Source organism: Vidua chalybeata, chromosome 11, assembly GCF_026979565.1.
Source record: "Vidua chalybeata isolate OUT-0048 chromosome 11, bVidCha1 merged haplotype, whole genome shotgun sequence".
Classification (NCBI taxonomy): Eukaryota; Metazoa; Chordata; class Aves; order Passeriformes; family Viduidae; genus Vidua; species Vidua chalybeata.
Genome location: NC_071540.1, coordinates 13,935,690 through 13,956,207, shown reverse-complemented (window position 1 = coordinate 13,956,207; position 20,518 = coordinate 13,935,690). Strand labels below are relative to the sequence as shown.

The window sequence follows — 20,518 nt, the reverse complement described above, 5'->3', positions numbered from 1 at the left end:
TATGAATAGGAGGGAAGGCACAATACAGTCTGCCAAAGCAGTAAGTTAAGGAACTGACTAGGAATAGCAGAAAATGGTAGATAATACAACAGACTACAACAGAATACAACATGACTACAGAATAAAAATTGCTGCTGTTTGTTCATATGAGTTATTTGTAGCAGGTTGCCAAGATATTTGGTACATCTGATGAGCAACTTCAATAAAGCAACAATTCAAAAGAAAACCACTGTCTGCATTTAGTTTATATAATCTACTGACAATTCAGTCATCCTTAAATGCTGATTGTCACTATTTAATGTGAAATACTTTTCACCAGTTAAAAATCTGCCATTGAATGTAACTGCTAGAAGCAAAACCTGTCTGTAATGTGTTGCTCCCAGAGGAGGAAGGGATGATGAGTGGCAGGGATTAACTGAAATGTACCTTGTTTTTAAAAGAGCAGTTCAGTTGAGAGCTGAAGAGCCCCAGTTATAACAAGTCCTTATGCTCTAGCACTGTGGCTTGGCCCGTGAAGCTACAAACAAGACACATCAGGTTCAAAGGCAGTGCTTAATTCTCAGAAGTCCTAGTAAATTTTAGCACTTTAAAAGAAAGCCTCAGTTATTTTAAGTAAACCAAATATCTGTCCCTCCTCAGTGCTCCCATCCTGTAATACTTCACAGTTATTTCTTACAGACATCAGTGAAGTGAAAGACAGTTCTGAATTACATCCCTCAGACATTATTCTCTAGTTACAAGCAAGCTATCAAGACATGCAAGCACAAAACTACGTGAGCCAGATGATGTTTGACTTAGTCCTGCAGAAAGAGCTCAACTAGTACAGCAGAACTAGCACTACATCAACACCATCTTCTGAAAATGCAGCATGTGATTGTTCTACCTGCACAGGAGAGATGGCATCCAAGCTGCTGGCACTGGGCGGGCGTCCTTTGGGCATGACTCCAGGTGGGGGCTGTCGAGCCTTGTTCATGACATTACTGCAGTTTGCTACCATGGTGAGGATCGTCTCTGACAGCTCCTGAGAAACACTCCTGGGATGCAGAAGCACGACAGTGAGCCATGTAACAATCACAAAAATAAGGCCCTTAACTTATTTGATTTTCCTAGAGAAATTGAGGCCGTATTTCACAAAAAGAAGCTGCAAAACAACCCCAGCAAAAGCTACATTTTGTTATTAGAAAAACTTGCCTTAATAATTTTCCAAGAGAAACAGCTATATTTAAATAGAAAAGTTTAAATTGTAGTTCTACAACAATCTCCAATAGACTATTAGACTTTGTTTTTGTTTACACCAGCAAGTAAGGGCTGGGATATGGTACCTATATGACTCTAACAGGTTCTTGAAGAGTCTTTGTCTGCTGCTGTCCACGTTACGGGCTATATAACAGCTTAGCCTCAGGAATTAAAGCACAGATAGTGATGCTGTGATCCCTTGTTCAAATCTGCCCCCCAAGGCTTCTTCCTGTACCAAACTTCACCATTTATGGTAATTCTCATTCTGAATCTCATTACACACAAGGTCTCTCTAAAAGATGAGATACATGGGCTATGTAGTCACAGACAAAAAAAGAAGAGGTAAATACCACCACCTGCTTCACTAAAACTCATCTGTCTACAGACTGAAAGACATGCTTCACATACTGGCACTAAACCCAAACAGACACAGGAAATTTAACTATTCAAGGAAAATATAATCAAAAAACATCAGAAAACTCAAACTTAGGCACAAAGTCATTGCACAACCCAGAGCAGCCAGTACCTCTTTCCAAAGTGTTCCATGTCTGACTGGCAGGTTCCCAAACTGGAAGGAAAGCCAGCTCTGTTGCTGACTTACCTAACCACAGACATAATAACAGAACACTAACGTTTTCCTTTTGGAAAAAACAGCCAAATATTTATGCTTTCCTGAACTTCAGTTATACCTTTTCGGTGAAGACAGCTAAAGCTGCAGATTCCTTCCTGTAATGGTACAACTATCCTAATACAGCTTTGTTGTTCTGTTAACATTGTCTGAAGATTGCTCATTTCAACACAATTTTCACAAGCTTTTACTGCTCAACTCTTGGGATGAGGGGAAAAGGAACAAAGGAACCATGCTGGTGATTAAGGCAGAAGAATTGAAGATTAGCCTTCAGCTTAGGCAGGTATCCTGTTATGGGACACACAGAATTAGTCAAGGGCATCCAGCTATTCTCCAAAGCCAGCAATCCACTATGCAGTGTGGGGAAAATCCCACCCATGAGAGATGGGAATGTGGGGAGGTATCATGGGTGACCAGGTTTCTATACAGGACAATGGACATGTTACACTTCAGTCAGCCATGGAATGGGTCAGGGGAGTCTACAGTTCACATGTTGTTACCAACGTCAGTCTTTTGCCCTCCTCCTTTTTTGGGGGTTAAATTTGCAGTCTTTATGCTTAAATACTACAACATGCCTTTGCAAAACAAATTCCAACTTGCTGTAGATAGATAATATGGCAGCCCAGAATAAGGACAAAGACACTTATAATTCCTGAGTTGGATATTTATGGTGACTGGTTAGGCAATTTGTGCTTTGGAGAGAACAACTAATGTTTTGTCCCACAATCTAGGCAGACTTAAGGTTAATCTTTTTATCATGTCAAGAGACACACTGCTGTATGAATATGAAGTTGCAAACATTATAGTATTTTTAGACAGCACAGAACTGCTTTTTTCTAAAAAAAAAAAAAAAAACCACAAACAAACAAACAAAAAAAAACCAAAAAAAAAAAAAAAAAAAACAAAACCAAAAAACCACCACAAAACAAAAACAAAAACAAAAAAAACCCAACCAAACCCAAAATCCCAAACCAACCAACCCAACAAAACCAAAACCCACAAAAAACCCCCAGTCTGCATTTCAGGCAAATGAAGTTGGTGGGCTGAGAGCCAGGGACCAGAGTCTAGAGCAACAAAACTATCACTGTAAGGGAAGCTCCAGCTTGCTGGAATCACACGTTCATTTCTCTTACTCTTTTTTCCCCCAAAATACTTTCTTACAAAGTGGGAACAAGCCTTTTCATTCCTGAGGAACAGATACACGGAAGTTTCTTCCCTGCTTGAGACAAGGACTGAGAAGAAATGACCATTCCCCACACTGACACACTTGGGCCATGCAGGACATGACTGTGTGGAGAAGGCACTGCTGCCCCTCTCAACTCACTGCAGCTCCACAAGGGAAGGACTTCTCATAAGCACCTTGTTAATAAATTACGTGGTTGGTCAGCCCATGGTGCCTGCAACCAAGCCTGACTTCACTGTAAAAACACTCAGTAATAGAAGGAACACTTATTTCTTTTTGAAGACTCACTGTTACATGATGCCACAACTGCAGAGTTCACCAGTGATAAACAAGCTGCACCAAATATAAGTCTCAGAACATGCAGGGACCTGGTGGCTAAAAAAAAGTGTCTCCCAGGTCACAAACAAGACAAGAACTAACCACAGCCTAATTAAAGAGCAGGCTCCTAAATCAACAGATTTAAGAGATGGCAGGCTTCAGCTAGTGAAGTGCAACTACTCTCCCAAATGTATTTAATATTTACTGTGATTTTAACCTTCTAGTCTTCAGAAAGCCTGCTTCCATTTGTGACTGAAACCTAAGCTAATCAAAGCAATTGCTTCATGAAAGAAATCCAAGCTTTTTCTTTCTAAAGCTCAAAGAGAATAACTAATGGAAAATGACTGCAAGTAGGTCACATTCTTGTATAAAAGGGAATAGAAGTAGCTATAAAAAGAAACCAAAGGCTGTGAGAATTGTGCCAGTAGAGAACTAGTGGTGTTTGGAATTAATGGAATAAATAAAACTCGGTAACATGTTAAAATTCAGAACACAATGACATTAGATGCAATTCAAATCTACAGTTAACTATTAAACCTCTAAAACACAGACACTGCAGCATACAAAATAAGGAATAAGGTTCATTTGAGAACTACAGTCTCAAAAGATGCACTTTGACTTGAAAATTAAGAGCTATCTCTTCTGACCAAAGTATGTGCTAGATAATTTTATTTTAGAAACAGTCTTTGAACTTCAGTTGCACAGGTTCCAGCAGAAAACAGGAAGTCTTGTCTTTTCTCCTAAAGTCTTACAGGTACCTCAACTTCTCTTTCAGTTCCAATACTCATTGTGACCAACTCTATGTTGGTACCAATTTCATACTATCTACATGAGAGCCATGAATCATCCTGGGTACCTTTGAAGATGTTTCTTATCTCTTTCAAGACTACACTGGCTAAGCCAAAGGACACACTATAAACCTCAGATTATGTAACACACACTTGGACAGCCATCATGCCAGCCTCCTTTGGTGCCAAAACGTAGCAGCAAAACAAGCCCCATCTCCAGCTTCCAGTCACTCTGGCTTGCACATTGCACTACGCTGCCTCTCGTTGCCTCTGAAATATTGCAGCAGTTCAACACACCTTGACCTGACAGCATTAAGAAACAACACCACAGATGTTTTACAATTTTCAGTCACATTTACTATGTGTGTACATAGCGTTTAAAGACTGATTTGTCCAACTACAGTTTCCATCAGCCCTATATTCTAGCTCTGTCTCTAGCAGCTCTCAAATCCAAACCCTTTTCTTTTGACTTCAGCTAAACAATCTGATCTGCAAAAGATGTTCAATATTTTCCATCTTTGACTACTTTGAGTCTCTCTCAAAGACAACAGAAGTTACACATATCTAGTTTCAGTCTCAATTACACTACAATCACCACTCGCCACTTTTCCCCTACACATAAGGACGAAATGAGTGCTTTGTGCCAAAGCAGTTACCGCACAGTAACATTTGGTTAATACAATCACAAAATCCATTATATAAAGACAGTTTTCCAAGATGCTGTCCCATTCTGAAGCCATGGCCTGGATTCTTTTGTCTGAATTACAGCCCTGTATCTATCTAGTCATTAACAAGTGATTATCTGACTAACCAGACAGCCTCCAGTCACCAAGATCAGCTCACCTTTTTGACGATAAAGACAATACTCAAACTCTTGTGATCTAGCCTACAACAGAAGTTTCAATACAAAATTAAATTTACTACTGCACCTATCCTTGCAAGTTTATACGCTCTCATTAACCCCATCCTCCACACGAAATTCCAAACTAGCTGTGACCATGTGCCAGAAAGCCAGCTGCAAACGGATTACTCTTTCAGCATAAGCAATATAATTCTTACCCAGCACAAGCTTGCAGACAGGCCAACATAGTTGCCAAGGTTTCTGGAGGAAGCTGTGCACTTTTGGGCTGATCCTTTTCTGGAGCAAGGCCACCCAGGATAGATGGACATCTTCTCTTTAAGAAAGTCATACAGGCCTGGATGAAAGGTTCCTGAGGAAAAAATGTTATCTTAATCTCTCAAACCACATCCAACATACTATTTCAAACTTGGCAATTGTACCATGGAAAGAATTGCACTAAGCTACTGTAGTTCAGTGAAAAAGTTGAACTATCAGACTATGGACACTTTTGACAACTTTAAAGCTACTTAGAAAATTGTAGAAGTGACTTAAGTTAGTCACTGACAAGAGTGCAAAAATAAAGAGAAAAATCCTGCTTTACCCCATGCTCCCGAATTTTATCTGTGAGCCATTTGTCAAGTTTGAGGTATTCCCGTCGAGAGGCAAGTGCAGCAAGGTCAATAACAAAGGCAAATGGAGTACCATTTAGCAGCATTGACAAGGCCTAAAGAAAGAAAATCAGAAGACTACTAGTGAAGACACACAGATACCCTTTCTCCTTTCTTTTCTTTCTAGTTCCCATACATGTTTTAGTAAAGAGGTCTTATGACATGCTGCTATGCTTTCTTTGTCAACAAAGATCAGTACTATCAACTTCACTTATAGCTCGCTTGTGAGACAAGTAAGCAAGAGCTCTGATTTGAAATTATGACTTTACCTTATTTGAAGTGACCTTGTGCTGACAGTTTTAAATTCCTCTGTGATATGAAAAACCACCAGCAAGTGGTCAAGAGCTACCAAAGTGATATTGCTACAAAGTTAAGCAGAAGAACTTAGCATTTTCCTGCAAACACCTCAACCACTTCAGAGATACTCAGAACATATCTGCTCCAAGAGGTCATATCTGAACACTGTAATTGCTACAACAAAACTGACTTCAAGCAGCAGCTGGTGCTCTTACACTCTGAGACACCCATTTATTTTGCACCTAACTTTAGGAAGCAATAAAGGCCTCACAGAAGTTAGTCACAACTTCCAGTCTTTTGTCAATGTATAAAATCTAAGAACTAGTAGCATTCTCAAGAAATCCCCACTCCATTATGTTGAGAAGTGCCACCTTCACACAAACATCTGATATTTTCTACATTGTCATTTCAGTAATATTCAAGGTTAAAACAGTCAAAGCTCTTCCTGGATTCACACCACATTTACACAGCAAGCAGTTCTGTTGTGCTGCTTCCCAAGGTACTTGTCAGCTAAGCCACGATAACCAACCCCACTGCAAATACCAAGTACAATGTCTTAGGCTCACAATAGGACAGGCTGGAAGCATCTGCAATCAGATACCACAACTCAGCTGAAGAGTACTTTAAGTCATATGAACGTAGGCTTAAGATGAGGGACAGCAGCCACAAATGAATTCAGACATGCCTAAACAATGTAATCCTTACTAAATTAGTCTAAGTTAAGCTTAGCTTTTGTTAAAAGATGAGCAAGTCTGCATAAGGCACCAGACAAAAAATAATGGCAGTATTTTGCAAAACTCACCTTCAAGTCTTGCGCCACATCAAGAATACGTGATAATTTTGCCTGATCATACTGCTCCCCTCTCATGTACCATTCTGCCATAGCATGCATGATAAGCTGACGAATTGAAGGAGACTGACCCTGAGAAGAATTAAATTAGGATTGTACTTCATGATTCTAGTAACAGTATCAATTATGTAAACATTCAACAGGGTATTTCATAACTAAAAAGCTTAACATACAAACATATTTACTCTTTAGCTTCAGAACTTGCTTCTGATTTGAGCTCTTTCTATGGAAAAATACACTACCCAGGAGCTACAAGTAAATGATGTAGCTAACTGCAAATGGTAGATACACACATCCCCACCTCTTTCCTACCACTGTCAAGGACAAATTCCTCTTTATCACAGGCAAATCACTTTCAGACTACCCAAATATATACAAAATGTTATGCCTGACATGATGTCCTGAAGTGAAAATTCAGTACCACACCATAAAAAGGAAAACACAGTATCTAGATCATTGCTCATACAGGGGCAATTTCAAAATACAACACAAGTAAGATTTTTACGGCAGCAAGGGTTTTGTTTAAAGGAAAAGTGTCATGGAATGACATCATGTCCCATGGCAATCATCATTCAGTGCCCTGATCTCAGACCTACCCTATGAAAAAATTGCTCCTTTTGCCATTTCAAGACTTCATGCAAAAAGCACTTCTATTCTACCCCTCATTCTTCCATTTAAAGACTTCCATCAAGAAAATATAAAACATTCATAGCATGACCTCAGAGGTCAAGCTTCTTGCCATTAACTCTACTATAGATGAACAGGGAAACATGTTTGCTAATGCAGATTCCCTCCAACCCCAGAGACTTCCTCCACTTTTAATTTTGTATGGCTTCTCTTCGTTTAACTACTAGTGCACACAATGATGAAGCCATGCCAAACAAAACATCCATTAGAAGGATGGTATTTGCATACACAGCTACCATATCTCTACATGGAAGCTGTCCTTCAAAAAGCTCAGCAGCCAGTCCCAAGTTTTCAGAAAACATCCAGACTCTGAAAACTTCTGGTGCAGGTAGTTTTTTTGTGTCTAGAATAGCTTTCATCTTTTTGGCAAGTACAAAGGAGATTATTTTTGTTTAAACCTTCTCACCTCTTACAACTTCAAGTTTTTACATTTTAAATGTGTGAGGTTGAGAGTTGAGGGGGCGAGGTAGGTGATGCTGTTGTCAGGGGGTTGGGGGTTTCTTTTGGGTTGTTTGGTTTTGCATTTTTTTCCCCTTTTTTTTAAAATAAAACTGTGGTCAACTTTGTTTAAAGCTAAAGGTTTAAAAAGTCAAACTTAACTTGGGTCTCTCTACTTCTCCAGGAATATTTTCTCAGTGAATATTATTGAAAACCAAACCATAACAGTTTGCTTCAAGTCAGGGAAGAGATATCCCATTACTTTGCATAAACCATGGATCATTCACCTCTTGGGTTTTAAACTGACCAGTTCATAAAACAATACAAACATTGTTGTAACTGTTCAATCCATTTAACAAGCTTTCAAGTTACAGGAACAAACTACAGTGAAAATACTTACCTGTCCATGCCAAGCATAGTGCAAAATGATGGCTGAGTTGGGATGGTTGCCAAGGAAAATTGGCATGAGTGTGGAGATGAGTTCATGGCGCAAGGTGTGCCAGGACGTGTTGATCTGCAATAAGGCCAATACCAGCATATCTGGGCAATGCTTGATAGGAAAACTGAAGAGCTGCTTAACCTGTTCATACTGCCCCACTTCTGCCAATCGTAACAGAGACTCAATCAAATCCAGGCTCTTCCTAAGAAAAGAGAAGAAAAAACAAATAGACAACTCCCACAAAGTTACCAAGCAGCAAGTTTACAGGATCCTGGATTCAAGTATTTTACAGCAGCAACTGTAAGGACATATAAAGCAACACCCACTGCAAACAACCTGACACTGCAGCTCTTATCATGTACAATTAAGCCCACAAGAAACCATAAAAAATAACTCAAGATCTTAGGAGCTCCTAATTATGTTAGGGAGGAGGGAACTGAAAGCTGATGTTGAAGAAATTCAGCTCGAGCTGGGTCATACTTCCAGCAAATACACTTTTTAAAGTGTAAATACTTCCAGGAATACACTTTTTAAAACACTTCAAAGTCCCCACTCGTGGAAGTTAGTGAAGAGACTCTACTTGTTTTGCTTTACAGACAAGTGATCATTGCCCATTTACTTGTACTCCTCATCCTTCAATTCCCTATTTTGGGCCATAAAATTGAAAAAGAAGCAAGTATCTGTACTGAAATAAGCTACATGGTTATATCAAAAAAGGGGTGTAAAGGTCAGCTCAAAGTCACATCAGTCAGCTTTATGCAGTAACTCACCAATAGCCATATACATTTACTAATTAAATTTTAGGACTTCTTTCATACAAGTAGAGCACATTTCTCTAATATCATCCTGGGAAAGACAGATTTAAGTTTCAAACCATAACCTCTATCCCCTCCTTTCAGCTTGCAGGATACGCCAAAACACATCAGCAGATGCTCTCCAAAGAAGTTGAAGACTCCAACAAAAGCAAAGTATTATGGAAGTACACAGGAAGTTCTGATACTGTGAATAGTTTCACCAATCAAACATGTCACAAATAATGGCTGATCTACTGGTATGTACACAGCTACAATAAATCTGGCTGCATGAAGATAAAACCACTTTTGACCAGACAATTAATCTTACTCTATGTATGAAAAGCAGTTGAGAGCAGATTTATTACCATGTAGCAATTTCTCGATTGTCATCCTCTGGTGGTGCTTTCAGGATGTCTGTGGCAACAGTATGACAAGGGTAGTCAGCAAAACAGAAGATGTCAGGGTTTATGAGGGAATGTTGGATGAAGGAGAGCTGGAATAGAAAAAGATGTCAGAAGCAGTTTAGATATTAGAGTTTCAGGTTCCTTCCGCTTATCAAGTGCCACATTTTGAGAATGATACAAATCTACTAAGCAGCAGGGATGAGCCAAGCTTCACTGTGTGTTTTAAGCAAGACTGAACCTCACACTTCTAGAATTTGAGAATGATTGGTGTAGATATGCTGAGGATACTTGTTTGCATGAAGTTGTGGCCTTTTTGTCTAACCAGGTAAGCACTCTAGAGCACTGCCATGCAGCAGCAGTTCCATGCTCAGCTGCACTACACACCAGAAACTCTGCTGGGGCCAAAGGTAGGGTGACAGTGCACAGCAAGTGACCATGTCCCACACAATGCAGTCACACAGTACTTCTGTAACACACCTGAGGCTTGTCCTTACAGGCCAAGGTCTCAAATGAGGATTATCTAAACATTCACACTACTAATTTCCATTTATCATTCAAGAAATTCAGGAAATTTGTGAATATTCTACAGATAGAGCAAAAATGCTGGTAAACATACCTGGCCCTCTGCATGCTTCCAAGGTCTGTATATGGCATTAACTGGAAAAACTTCCATGCCCAGCCCTCTCTGGATGCCAAAAACTACAATATGCAGGCCCTTGCTATCACGAATCTGAAATCCTGGATGATCCAATTCATATGTTACTACTTTGAAGTCCAGGCTAGGGTTCTGCAACCAGACAAGCAAGGATTGTGAGCTTTGCACATTACCATCTTCAGTACTGTCTTGAAAGAACCCCTCTTCATCAGTATTGTACCCAGCTTAACATCCACCCAACTTTTAGTTGAACGCAAGGGTTTTGTTTTAAAAAGAGATGTATTTATATAGTTGTGAGAATTTGATACAAGTTAATGTTTTAAACTACCCTGTGAGATTGCACTTACCCCATAGGACAGTAGCTGTCTCTGCTTCCAAAAATTTAGTTAAAAAATCTTTAAACACCCCCAAACATATAGCTCCTCTCTTAGCATATTAACTTACTCCTATCCTAGGCTTCCACATCCTCTGATAAAAGGCAGAAGGGTCTGATCTGCTGGCAAGCAGAACTTGCTTCTCCTTTTGCAAAATGTAAACTCCAAGAACTTGTAAAGCACCCAATGTATTTTCAGGAACAGTGTGAAACAATATTGATGAGGGAGCTTGGAGGGAACTCCGGCCATTATGGAACACAAACCACTAATTTCAGAGATAGGTGAGCACCAGAGACAAAGCTATTTTATGGCCCAAGGTTTAGAAAAACAAAACAGTGACTTCTGCATAGGGAACATCCAGAAAAAAATCCTGTATAAGGCAAGCAAAGGAAATGGTACTCATGTTTAACTGAGTTCATTACAAAAACCACTGCTTATAAAGCAGTGAAAAAAACCTTCCATTTCTATAGTGTTATCATACCTAAGAAGCAGTAGAGTTTTGGAATGAGTAGCTACAAAAACACCTTCATTTTCATCACTAATGCCTAGAGTAAGAGGTTTTCCAAAACAAGGTGTCTGATGCACAAAACTTTCCACTGTCAGAAACACACTGAAACACAAAAACCCTCAGAGAACACATGCTGAAATACATGGGAGCAGTGTGGAATGAATCTCAAACTGCACCCAAGTTACTCATTCAATTAGTTTCCATTTCCCAGAATTCCTCAAAATTTCCTTGATCATGAGGGAAAAGAACCCCAGCATTTAAGTACAGTTAAGTTAGAGATTCAAAGCTATTCAGGCTGTTGGGGAGCTTAAAAAGGTTTATAATCATACTGAGATATGCCCTGCTTTATCCATATGAGACACCAAGATGCTTGCAAGACTTACCAGCTCTTTAAGAACATCAATCAAGACCTCCACATTCCAGGTATGGGCTTGGCTTCCGTCACTCTTATCTTTGCCATCACTCCAAATCCCACTGCCAGGAGCCGAAATAGACTGCAAGTCAAATACACTGAATCAAACACTAGTAAAAAATAAAGCAGTCTCAACACCCACTGGCTACAGAACTCCCTGCACTAGAAAGGTATACACAGAAGTTCAGACTAGTAATGACATCAGTTTAACACTTTGAGAATCTTTCATTCATGAAAGCATTACAGAGTACAAAAAAAAAGTCAGAAGTACAAGTATTGAATAATACAAGCAATTGTTAAATTCCTTGAAGCCAGCATTTTAACTCCTTCTTCTGCTGAAATATAATCCCCAGGACAACAGGCCACTCACTTGTAATGGAATACCGTCCGTCAATCCTGAATGAGTTCGAGCCATCATCCCCAAAACCCTGGCAACCTGGGCAGCCGTGACTTCCCGAACACCAAACTGCATGATTATATTGCGACATTCTTCAACACTAAGATGCAACAAAACAGAGATCTTACAGGAAAGCAAGTTTCATTGCAGCACAAATTAGTCAAATGATCCAACATAACAAAATTCCAGGAAAATCAAGAAGAGAAATTCAGTAGACAATCTGTGCAATTATTTCCATAAAATACACTATGCCACGTTTCCAGTTCAAAGACAGGTGTACTGAAGTGACAGGGATGTCACAGAGATGTTTCACAGACTATGCTCTGTCAAAGCTAAAGCACAGGATAGGTTTAGCACTCTTCCTGGTTAAAAGTACTTCCACTACTGATCTGTGATACAGAGCTTCAGAGACTCAAGTTTTCTGCTACCTAAAAGCGAAACAAAGGCTTTGAGAATGCACATTTCAAAGTGCTGACATGCACTCTTCAAAGGTAAGCTGTGAACATCTGCCCTTCAGCCTGATACAACCCATGGCATCCCTGAGCAGAGGGCACCAGCAAAAACCTCCCAGGAGACGAGAGAAAACAAAGATCAGGTGACTGAGTTTCAACTTCATAACTGAAAGCTTTTTTTTGCAAGTTTTTTTCCATTTTGTGTATACTTCATAAACAGGCCAGGAAGATTTATATAGCATGAGTATATAAACTGTTTTATTAACAGGCATGTGTTAACAAAGGAATTAATTCCGTATTTTCCAACACATGGTGTTTTTACTTCTTGGTTTAAACAGAAACTCATGTTACTACCTTCGAGATTTCATCACCTCCCCAAAGTAATCAATAGTCTTTCTCTTGAAATACAGAATAATTTAATTCTACCTTATGCTTCTTACAAAAAAAGCAGGTTAGCTTCATTCTGAGGGCTGTTTTGCAAGACCAAAGTTCTTCCAACACTCTAGTGGGATTTAGCTGGAATTTGTGTCTACCCAGACACTTTCATTTTCACTTATGAAAGGGTGACAGTCAAATTCTTATGAAACCTTCACAAGCAATGTGAATCCTTTTATGCAGCACTTCTTACCATGACAAAATTCTACACAGAGTCTACAGGTATGTAATACACATGAGAAGGAAGCAAAATACAACCAGAATTCAAATAAACTACTTCATAATACTTGATAAGAGTCTACTTATTTTAGTAGTTAAAGTGCTCTTTAACTTTTACCTCAAGAAACAAGAAAGAAAACCACCACCACCACCCAAAGTTATATGCTTGAAGATTACATTTTCCTACAAACCTTGTACAAAAGCCATAGCCAACTTCTTGCATGAAATCTGCCAGAGAACTCTCCATCATGGTTTTGGCTATCCCTCCAGAATCAGGCAGGATCCTGTCCATTAGAATGTCCCGTTTTTCAGGGTATAGAAGTGGTGCAAGCACCACAGGGCAACGCTCCTGGGGAAAATCTAAAGGCAAGAGTAACAGTGTGTCAAAACATCCAGAACACCAGTTGCATGTGAAAGAGTATTCAAAATTATTCCACTGCTGTGCTAGAGTTGGCTTGCTGCTGCAGAAATCAAGAGAGCACTGATGCAGCATCCCTCCATCCCATTCTCAGTTCTTTACTGGCACTAGGATATTCCTAGAGAAGAAGAATGTAGACTAAACTAGGCTCGTGCAGGTTCACAGCAGCTCTGCAGCTGCCCAGAAGGCCAGCAGCTGTGCTGGTTTAAGTTTAGAACTAGATTGTCACTAACAGCAGTTATCCAAAAAAAGCACAGGGCAGGAAACAACACAGCCGTCCAGCAAAGCCACTCCTCCAACTCAGGAAATATCAGGAAACAAAGGATCTGCTACTGAGTCTAAGACATATAGCAAAACTAAGCTAGGCACTTGGGCATAGAAAGAGTAAATACTAATTTTTCCCTTCCTGGCAGGCAAAGTTTGAGAGAGACTAGTAATGAGAGGATCAAATCTGTGGATCAGAGTTCTGCTCACAGTGGAGAGCAGCAAAGACACCTTCTGGTGTGCATGGGCCTTCCTGAGACAGCACCTTTGACAAGTAACAACTCCATACCCTCCAGGGCCATTCCAAGAAGAGTGCCCAATATCCCAAAGCAAAGTGTCAGGAATTACACAAGCTAATACACAAATCTTTATTAAAATACATACGAAACAAGAAGTTATATTTAAAAAAAAAATTAGAACAAATATTTTGCTCTTGTACAAACAGGAGCTTTCTCTAGGTCTGTGCAGAATGAAGGAGTGGGTTAAGTTCAATTATCATCTTGAGTCCAAATCCTCCCTAGTGTGATAGGTTTACAGCAAACATTGGTTTTGGAAAGGAACAGACTAAATGGTAGCTTTCAAGAAATGAACCAGAGTTAAAGTCAGAAGTACCTCCCTCACTGTGCTAGTGTTCCCTCATGTATCTACAACTAGTATAATAAAGTAATGCTTAAAATGCACCTGTTTGAAACTTATGTTCCTTACTCTGTAAGGGGGTTTTCAACTATAGTGCACTGAGCTGCTTCAGTTAAATCCACAAATACCATGCCATACAAGCAAAGACAGACTTGAATTTCCCTTACTCAGTGTTTATTTATCAAAACTTTTCAAGAATGAGATCACGATACTGCTCATTGAAAGCAAACAGAACAGTGGTATTTTTCTGTCAGTTTAGAACTATGAAAATTTACTGTGTTCTAAGTCAGCAAGGTCCCCACCACTTCAGCACTCTGCACTGACAGCAAGTAATGAAAATTCATCTTGAACTCTGCATCAGGTCAGGCTTCCTGAACAGCACCACTTACCTCTACGTAATGTTTTAAGGAAAGCGTCAATCTGCTCCTGTCCTACCCCAAAGGCTCCCTTCTGCCCAAAGAGGAGATGGGAGAGGAGAAGGTGCAGGACCTCTATTGCAATATCTTGGAAGCCACCTTCTTGGTTTCCACTGACGTCTGCGTCAATGTAAGAGCGCAAAAGATCCGGGAGTTTCTGTTTGATAAACTGGGCAGCTTTTGGAAACAGAAGAGGTTAAAGTCAAAACCTGGGATTCTGTTTTAATATGAGATTCATTTAGCTAGGTACCATTCTCTTAATTTGAGTTTGTTTACTACAGGCCACAACAGTTCAGATTTAAACAGAAATCTCATACCTGAGAACTCAAATATTAATGGACAGCTACAATTTAAGATATCACAATACCCCAATTTGATTCATTATCAAGCAAGTAATTCATTAAACGGTCCTTCAACTTCACACAAGATTACTGTGTTATCTATTGCCCCTCCCAATGTCAACTCTAATTGCAAGGTCAGGTCAGGCAGGCACACATCTACCCATCTAGAAAGCACACTGCTGAAAAAGGCTGTCCCTGCTGCAGTACTTTAGAAAACTTACCAAAACCTCGCAGATCTGAGCTGAAAGAGTTCAGTAAAGCCAGACCAAAAATCACCTACAAACAAAAACAAACATCATAGTAAGGGGACCTTATCCTTTCTAACTCGTGAAGTTAAAAAAAAAAAAATTAAAATATTTTTGAAATAAGCAGTCACCTACCTCTTGAACTTTACTTAATTTGATGACTTTACTCAATTGGGCAAATAAATGGGGTGAAGGCTTTAGACTCTGAAACAAGTAAGAAGAGGAACATGAAAGTTGTTTTGGGATTAATCTCACTTGCAATGTGTCAGACTATCTAGAGTCTATTTACAAGCTTGGAATATTAGTAACTATTCTGCTGCAGGTTAACACAAAGCTTCTATGGCTAAACAACTTTCCAACTACTTTGGATCTATTTTATCTAAAAGGTTCTTCTATATATTCCACTATTTAACCACTATCATGGCTTTCATATTGAAAGAAACAGAAGCAGTGATGATTTGTTTTGGTTCTGGTATCATAAACAAGCCATGATGTACCAACATTAAATGAAGTATTAAAATTAAGTTTGCAGTCATTGTGAGTGATTGACTTTCTTGTTTAACAAAAAAAAAAAAACAAACTCCACATCAACCAGGCAAACTCAGTTTTTGAAAAATTTACTACAAGGGAAAACTAGCTGGTTTCCTAGAGACCAATTCAGTGCAGTTTCTGACACTGGGATCCCCTTCAAGAAGCATACAAACCTTCTGATAGTGCAAGGGATTGTCAATGGCGTATGACAGCGTCGAGATAAAGTTTGGTTTTGTAATCAGCGACGCACACTCCTGGATCAGAAACTGAGTCTGAAAAGAACAAGGTTAAGTTGAAGCCTCACAGTTTTATAACAGGACAATAAAAATAAACTACTGTGCACAGGAAAAGTAAAAGATAAAGTACTTATGTAAGTGCCCAAAATCTCTCTAACATCAACTAACTTCATTCAAGCTTTCTTCAGGTTTGCTTTGCTTTTAAGACTGACAAAGTGATGAAACATTCTCCATCATATGTGCAATGTTTTGCTTTCTGTAAACATCCTCACACACTGCAGTAGACAGCCCAAGAGTATTTGATTCATGGTTAGGAGCTAAAAAGTCTGCGGCAGAATTGCTTAAAGATGAAAACACTCCTGCCAACAGACACAGTCAGCACCAGAAATGTCAGTTAATGGATTCGGACAAACTCTTAAAATACAGAAAAAGGCTTTCAAACTAGAGCACTGCATCTGGTAAAAGTAGCATTTGTATTGATGAAACGTGGTTTTTTCCAGATCAAGAGATTGTAAGTCAGATATCATCTTGAGGATTGGCAAAAAGTGCTTGCAGTTGAAAGGCTATATAACCAGAAAATAAGTTTGTTTGAAGCTACTGCTTCTAACCTGCCTTTGTGCTTTACCTGGATGAAATCCCACCCCAGATTTTTAACAATCAAAATTCATAAACAGATGTGTTGGTGCCAACTGTACCTGATGAAAATCTTTGCCACTGCTTTTACCATCGCCACTGAAATCCACGTGCGAGAATAGACAGCGTAGTAAATGCCTGTCTGCCTCGGGACCGTGCCTATTCACAATCTGGAAAAAAAGTATCAAAAAAAGCAGCTTGATAGCAAATAGTCATTACAGAGCAAGACTGGGTCTAGCACTATAGATACAGCAGTACTGCTAGTAGTTAAATCATCTACAGTGTCAACAAAAGTGCTATAAATGTTCCTTTTAATCAGTAACCTAGAAGCCACATCATTAACTCTATTTGCAAATAAGAAGTATAAACAAAGAGAATCTAGACAGGAGTCACTGACACAGAAGCCATGCATTTCAGGGGTCGTATTCTTATAAAGCTAAGTAAAAATGGGTTATCAAGTCATCCTCTGGGTTCTGCCACCAAAGCAGCCCCAAATCCACACAGTCCATGGCTTCACTTTTCCCCATTTTTTTCCACAGCTGCAGTGCCTAACTGCAAGAACACAGCCTTGGGACAGCACCTGTGAAATGGGTGACCTGCATTTGCTGACTTATAACACCCTATCACTATTACTACACCTTAACAATATTACATATTTGTTTAAATCCCCTACCATTTACCTTAACTCTTGGCTACAGACCAGCTCATCAGCTTGCTGTCTGAAATATCTCCAGACTGTTTCAGAACTTGCTCCTTTCTTTACACTCAACCAAGTGGACAGCATTACTTGTTTTTAATAGAATCCATACTGTCAAAAACGTGAAGCCAATCAACAGCAGCTTTCCTCTTTGGCCAAACAGTAGCAGCTAATAACAAATCCAACCTTTGTCTACTAGCAACATTTTTCTCACTCTTTCCCCTTTTCTAGCTGCAGGAGAGAGACCAATGTGCCAGCAAAAACTTGCAGCTCTGCCTCTGGTCTGACTGCCTACACCAAGCCCACTGCTTCACCCACCATGAATGTCCTTGTTTGCCAGTAGCTTCTTTGTGCAAAGGGACAAACAGGGCTGCTTTAGGCTCTTTCTGCTCGTGCTCTGATGTTTGACGGTTTTCATCTCAATTTTTCTACTGTTATCTGACACTATGCTTCCCTTTCTCTCAGAGCCTGCTGATTCCAGTGGCTGCCAAGTTTTGTTCTGCTGGAAAGAAACTTCCAAGTCGAATCTAGCTCTGCTTCTTGACCTGAGGCTATAAGCTACATGCCTGTGGTATGTCAGTCCAGAGTAAACAGCCCAGCTGTGGTGACAGCTGGGCCTTTGAAGGCAGCCACACCCCAGGATCGAGAAGATGCTCAGACTGGTGCAAAAGGCAGCAAACCTGAATTGACAGCAAATTCTACTACCTAGCTCAGGCTTCAGAAAACAGGCAGCTTGTTTAGGCAATCCAAATCAAATACAAAGATTTGGACGTGGTAACAAGACTGACATAAAACTGGATCAATTTCCTAAGGAGCTGCCTGGTGCTTGACCAAGGTGAATTCATCAAAGTAATCAGATGCCAAAGAAAACTGTACATTCTAAAGCCATCCACATAACTTGCCTGCATCAGAAGTAGATTGCTTCCTTGCACTGAGTTATCTTCCAAAGGACAATAATTTGAAAATTTAACATACAGGAAAGAAGGGAAAAGAAGTCTAAAAGTGCAGTGTATCATATTTCAATTCTAACTACATTCCCAAAAAAGCTCTTCCCGGAAATGGGTAATGAGAATTGCCAGTTTTCCCGAAGAAAGAGCTGAAAGAAACCTTTGCATTGGCAGCCTTGATACACATTTACATGACAGTGCATCCAGTCATACAATAAGATCAAAAATACTATTTTTTCACTGCAGGGGTCACCAAGCACTGACAGGGGCTGCCCAGAAAGGTTGTAGAATCTCCATTCACGTTGGTACCCAAAAACTGCTCAGACATATTCCTGGGCAACCCACTCTAAGTGACTGTTTGAGCAGGAGGTTGGACCACATGACCTCCACAGGGCCCTTCCAACCTCAACCAGCCTGTGATTTAGATAAAGCTTGAGACACATGTATTTGGATTTATCAGTAATGTGTTTGGGGCAAATACAGCATTAGACAAAAAATAACTTTGTTTTTCCAGATTCAGAAAGTTTTGCTTTCCTTTGTGTATGAGATAAATTCATCCAAAAAGCCCTTTCTGCCTCTCCAACCAGGCTCTCCTTACCACTTAAGGAGAAGAGACCACAAAAACTCACTTCAGAGGAAGTCATGGTTTAGAATTTGTGTCTGACAAATGTATAAAATATTTCTGAGTTTTTTAAACATATATTCTATTTCTTTAAGCATCAGCTATATAAAATGACTACTGATAACATATTTAAACAGAAATTAGTTCCTCAGGCTTTGCCACTGTTACACTCGAGTGACATATTTAAGTGTCATTTTGCTGAGTTGAGACAAGAACAACTCCAAGTAAGAATTTCCACAACTCTACATGCTTAGATGGAAACTCTGCAAAATTGAGTGAATCATGCCAAAAATTTACCCCAAGCATTGTACCATGAGACAGAGTTACAGCACATATATTCTCTTCAACTAAAGAAGTATTGTGCCAGCAACCACAAAAGTAAAGCAATGCCAGGGAAATAAAATTTAAAAACAAAAAAGATAAAGGATTCAGATTTCAGGAATTTAGCCTTGAAATTCTAGATCTGCTTTATAACCATACACAATCCAGCCATTTCCACAGACCAGGTCCCAGTCTCTCACTCCTTTCACCAGTGAGGCTAAGAGGCCAGGCTGAAGGGTAAGGAACAATCTGTCCCTGTTTTAGAGAGCTATGCTCCAAGTGAATGGCAGATCAACCATATCTTCTCCCAAAACAAGTCATGCTTTAGTCACACCTTGTTGCAAAAATCATATGTTGAAACTAACAGTGATCAAAAGGACAGCATGATCCCAAACAAGCCCCTGGAGTACTAAACTTGCAAAAACACGAGAAATTTACAAAAGCTACAAGAGACCCATTCCATCTTACACTTAAACAGCCAATACTGCTGAAATCACTCTCCTCTCACCCCAAGATAACATATGAATGCACTTTTAAAGACACCAAATGTTACAGAAACTCACTGCTTAAGCCCTCTGGCCTTCTGATTCAAATCGCTGCAGGATTGCACTGCTGCAGGAAAAAAAACCCTCAACATTAAGTGGCCCAGCTGTCTGCTGGGAACTGAACTAAACCAGTTTCTGAAACTAGCTCAGTAGCATTCACTTCCTCCTAACCACTCCTCTGCAGATAATGCTTTTCAGTCTACCCTGCAAGCCAGAGCTATTTTTAAAAAGGTCAGTTAAAACAGAATTCTTGCCCAAATCATAAGATATTTGGGTCTCAACATGCAGTTACTCTGCCTGCCTTTTGAAAACCCAGGGCCAAGACAGTCAGCTCAGCTTCACGACCAAGCCATGAGTCACTGAATGAAAAGAGGAAAAAAACTTCCATCAAGGGAGGAGAGAGCATTCACAGGTAAATTACAACATACTCAGGCTTTCAACTTTGAACACTGAATGTATATGTTTTCCTCCCCTTCCCAATCAGTGTTCTATTGAATGGCCAAAAGTGGAAAGATTTAACCTGGAGAAGTTAGGAAAGCTTTTCATGCCACCCTTCAGGAGCAGCAGTTAATCCTGATACTCGGCTACAAAATTAATACTGGTCTCAGCTCTGGGCTGTATTCTGTGATTTGGCAGATGAACC

At 39.7% G+C, this 20,518-nt stretch overlaps 1 protein-coding gene and 1 non-coding gene across 11 annotated transcripts in view; both read right to left on the bottom strand.

Moving 5' to 3' along the window:
• CNOT1 (CCR4-NOT transcription complex subunit 1) overlaps positions 1 to 20,518 on the bottom strand; it is a 54,931-nt gene that overhangs the window by 28,246 nt on the left and 6,167 nt on the right. For 9 of the 10 annotated variants that reach the window (XM_053953309.1, XM_053953315.1, XM_053953313.1 and 6 more), the window contains 15 exons: positions 16,806 to 16,913; positions 16,048 to 16,146; positions 15,479 to 15,547; positions 15,320 to 15,374; positions 14,731 to 14,934; positions 13,215 to 13,383; positions 11,891 to 12,017; positions 11,492 to 11,602; positions 10,188 to 10,358; positions 9,533 to 9,660; positions 8,335 to 8,575; positions 6,762 to 6,881; positions 5,596 to 5,718; positions 5,213 to 5,364; positions 884 to 1,034 (listed from right to left, as the gene is read on the bottom strand). In XM_053953309.1, coding sequence (XP_053809284.1) covers positions 884 to 1,034; positions 5,213 to 5,364; positions 5,596 to 5,718; positions 6,762 to 6,881; positions 8,335 to 8,575; positions 9,533 to 9,660; positions 10,188 to 10,358; positions 11,492 to 11,602; positions 11,891 to 12,017; positions 13,215 to 13,383; positions 14,731 to 14,934; positions 15,320 to 15,374; positions 15,479 to 15,547; positions 16,048 to 16,146; positions 16,806 to 16,913 — 2,028 coding nt within the window. The remainder of the gene's footprint in view (positions 1 to 883; positions 1,035 to 5,212; positions 5,365 to 5,595; positions 5,719 to 6,761; positions 6,882 to 8,334; positions 8,576 to 9,532; positions 9,661 to 10,187; positions 10,359 to 11,491; positions 11,603 to 11,890; positions 12,018 to 13,214; positions 13,384 to 14,730; positions 14,935 to 15,319; positions 15,375 to 15,478; positions 15,548 to 16,047; positions 16,147 to 16,805; positions 16,914 to 20,518) is intronic. The other variant, XM_053953318.1, reaches the window with a different exon arrangement.
• LOC128793876 (small nucleolar RNA SNORA50) lies at positions 419 to 554 on the bottom strand. The gene has a single exon (XR_008432926.1). It is a non-coding gene; the product is annotated as a small nucleolar RNA SNORA50 (small nucleolar RNA).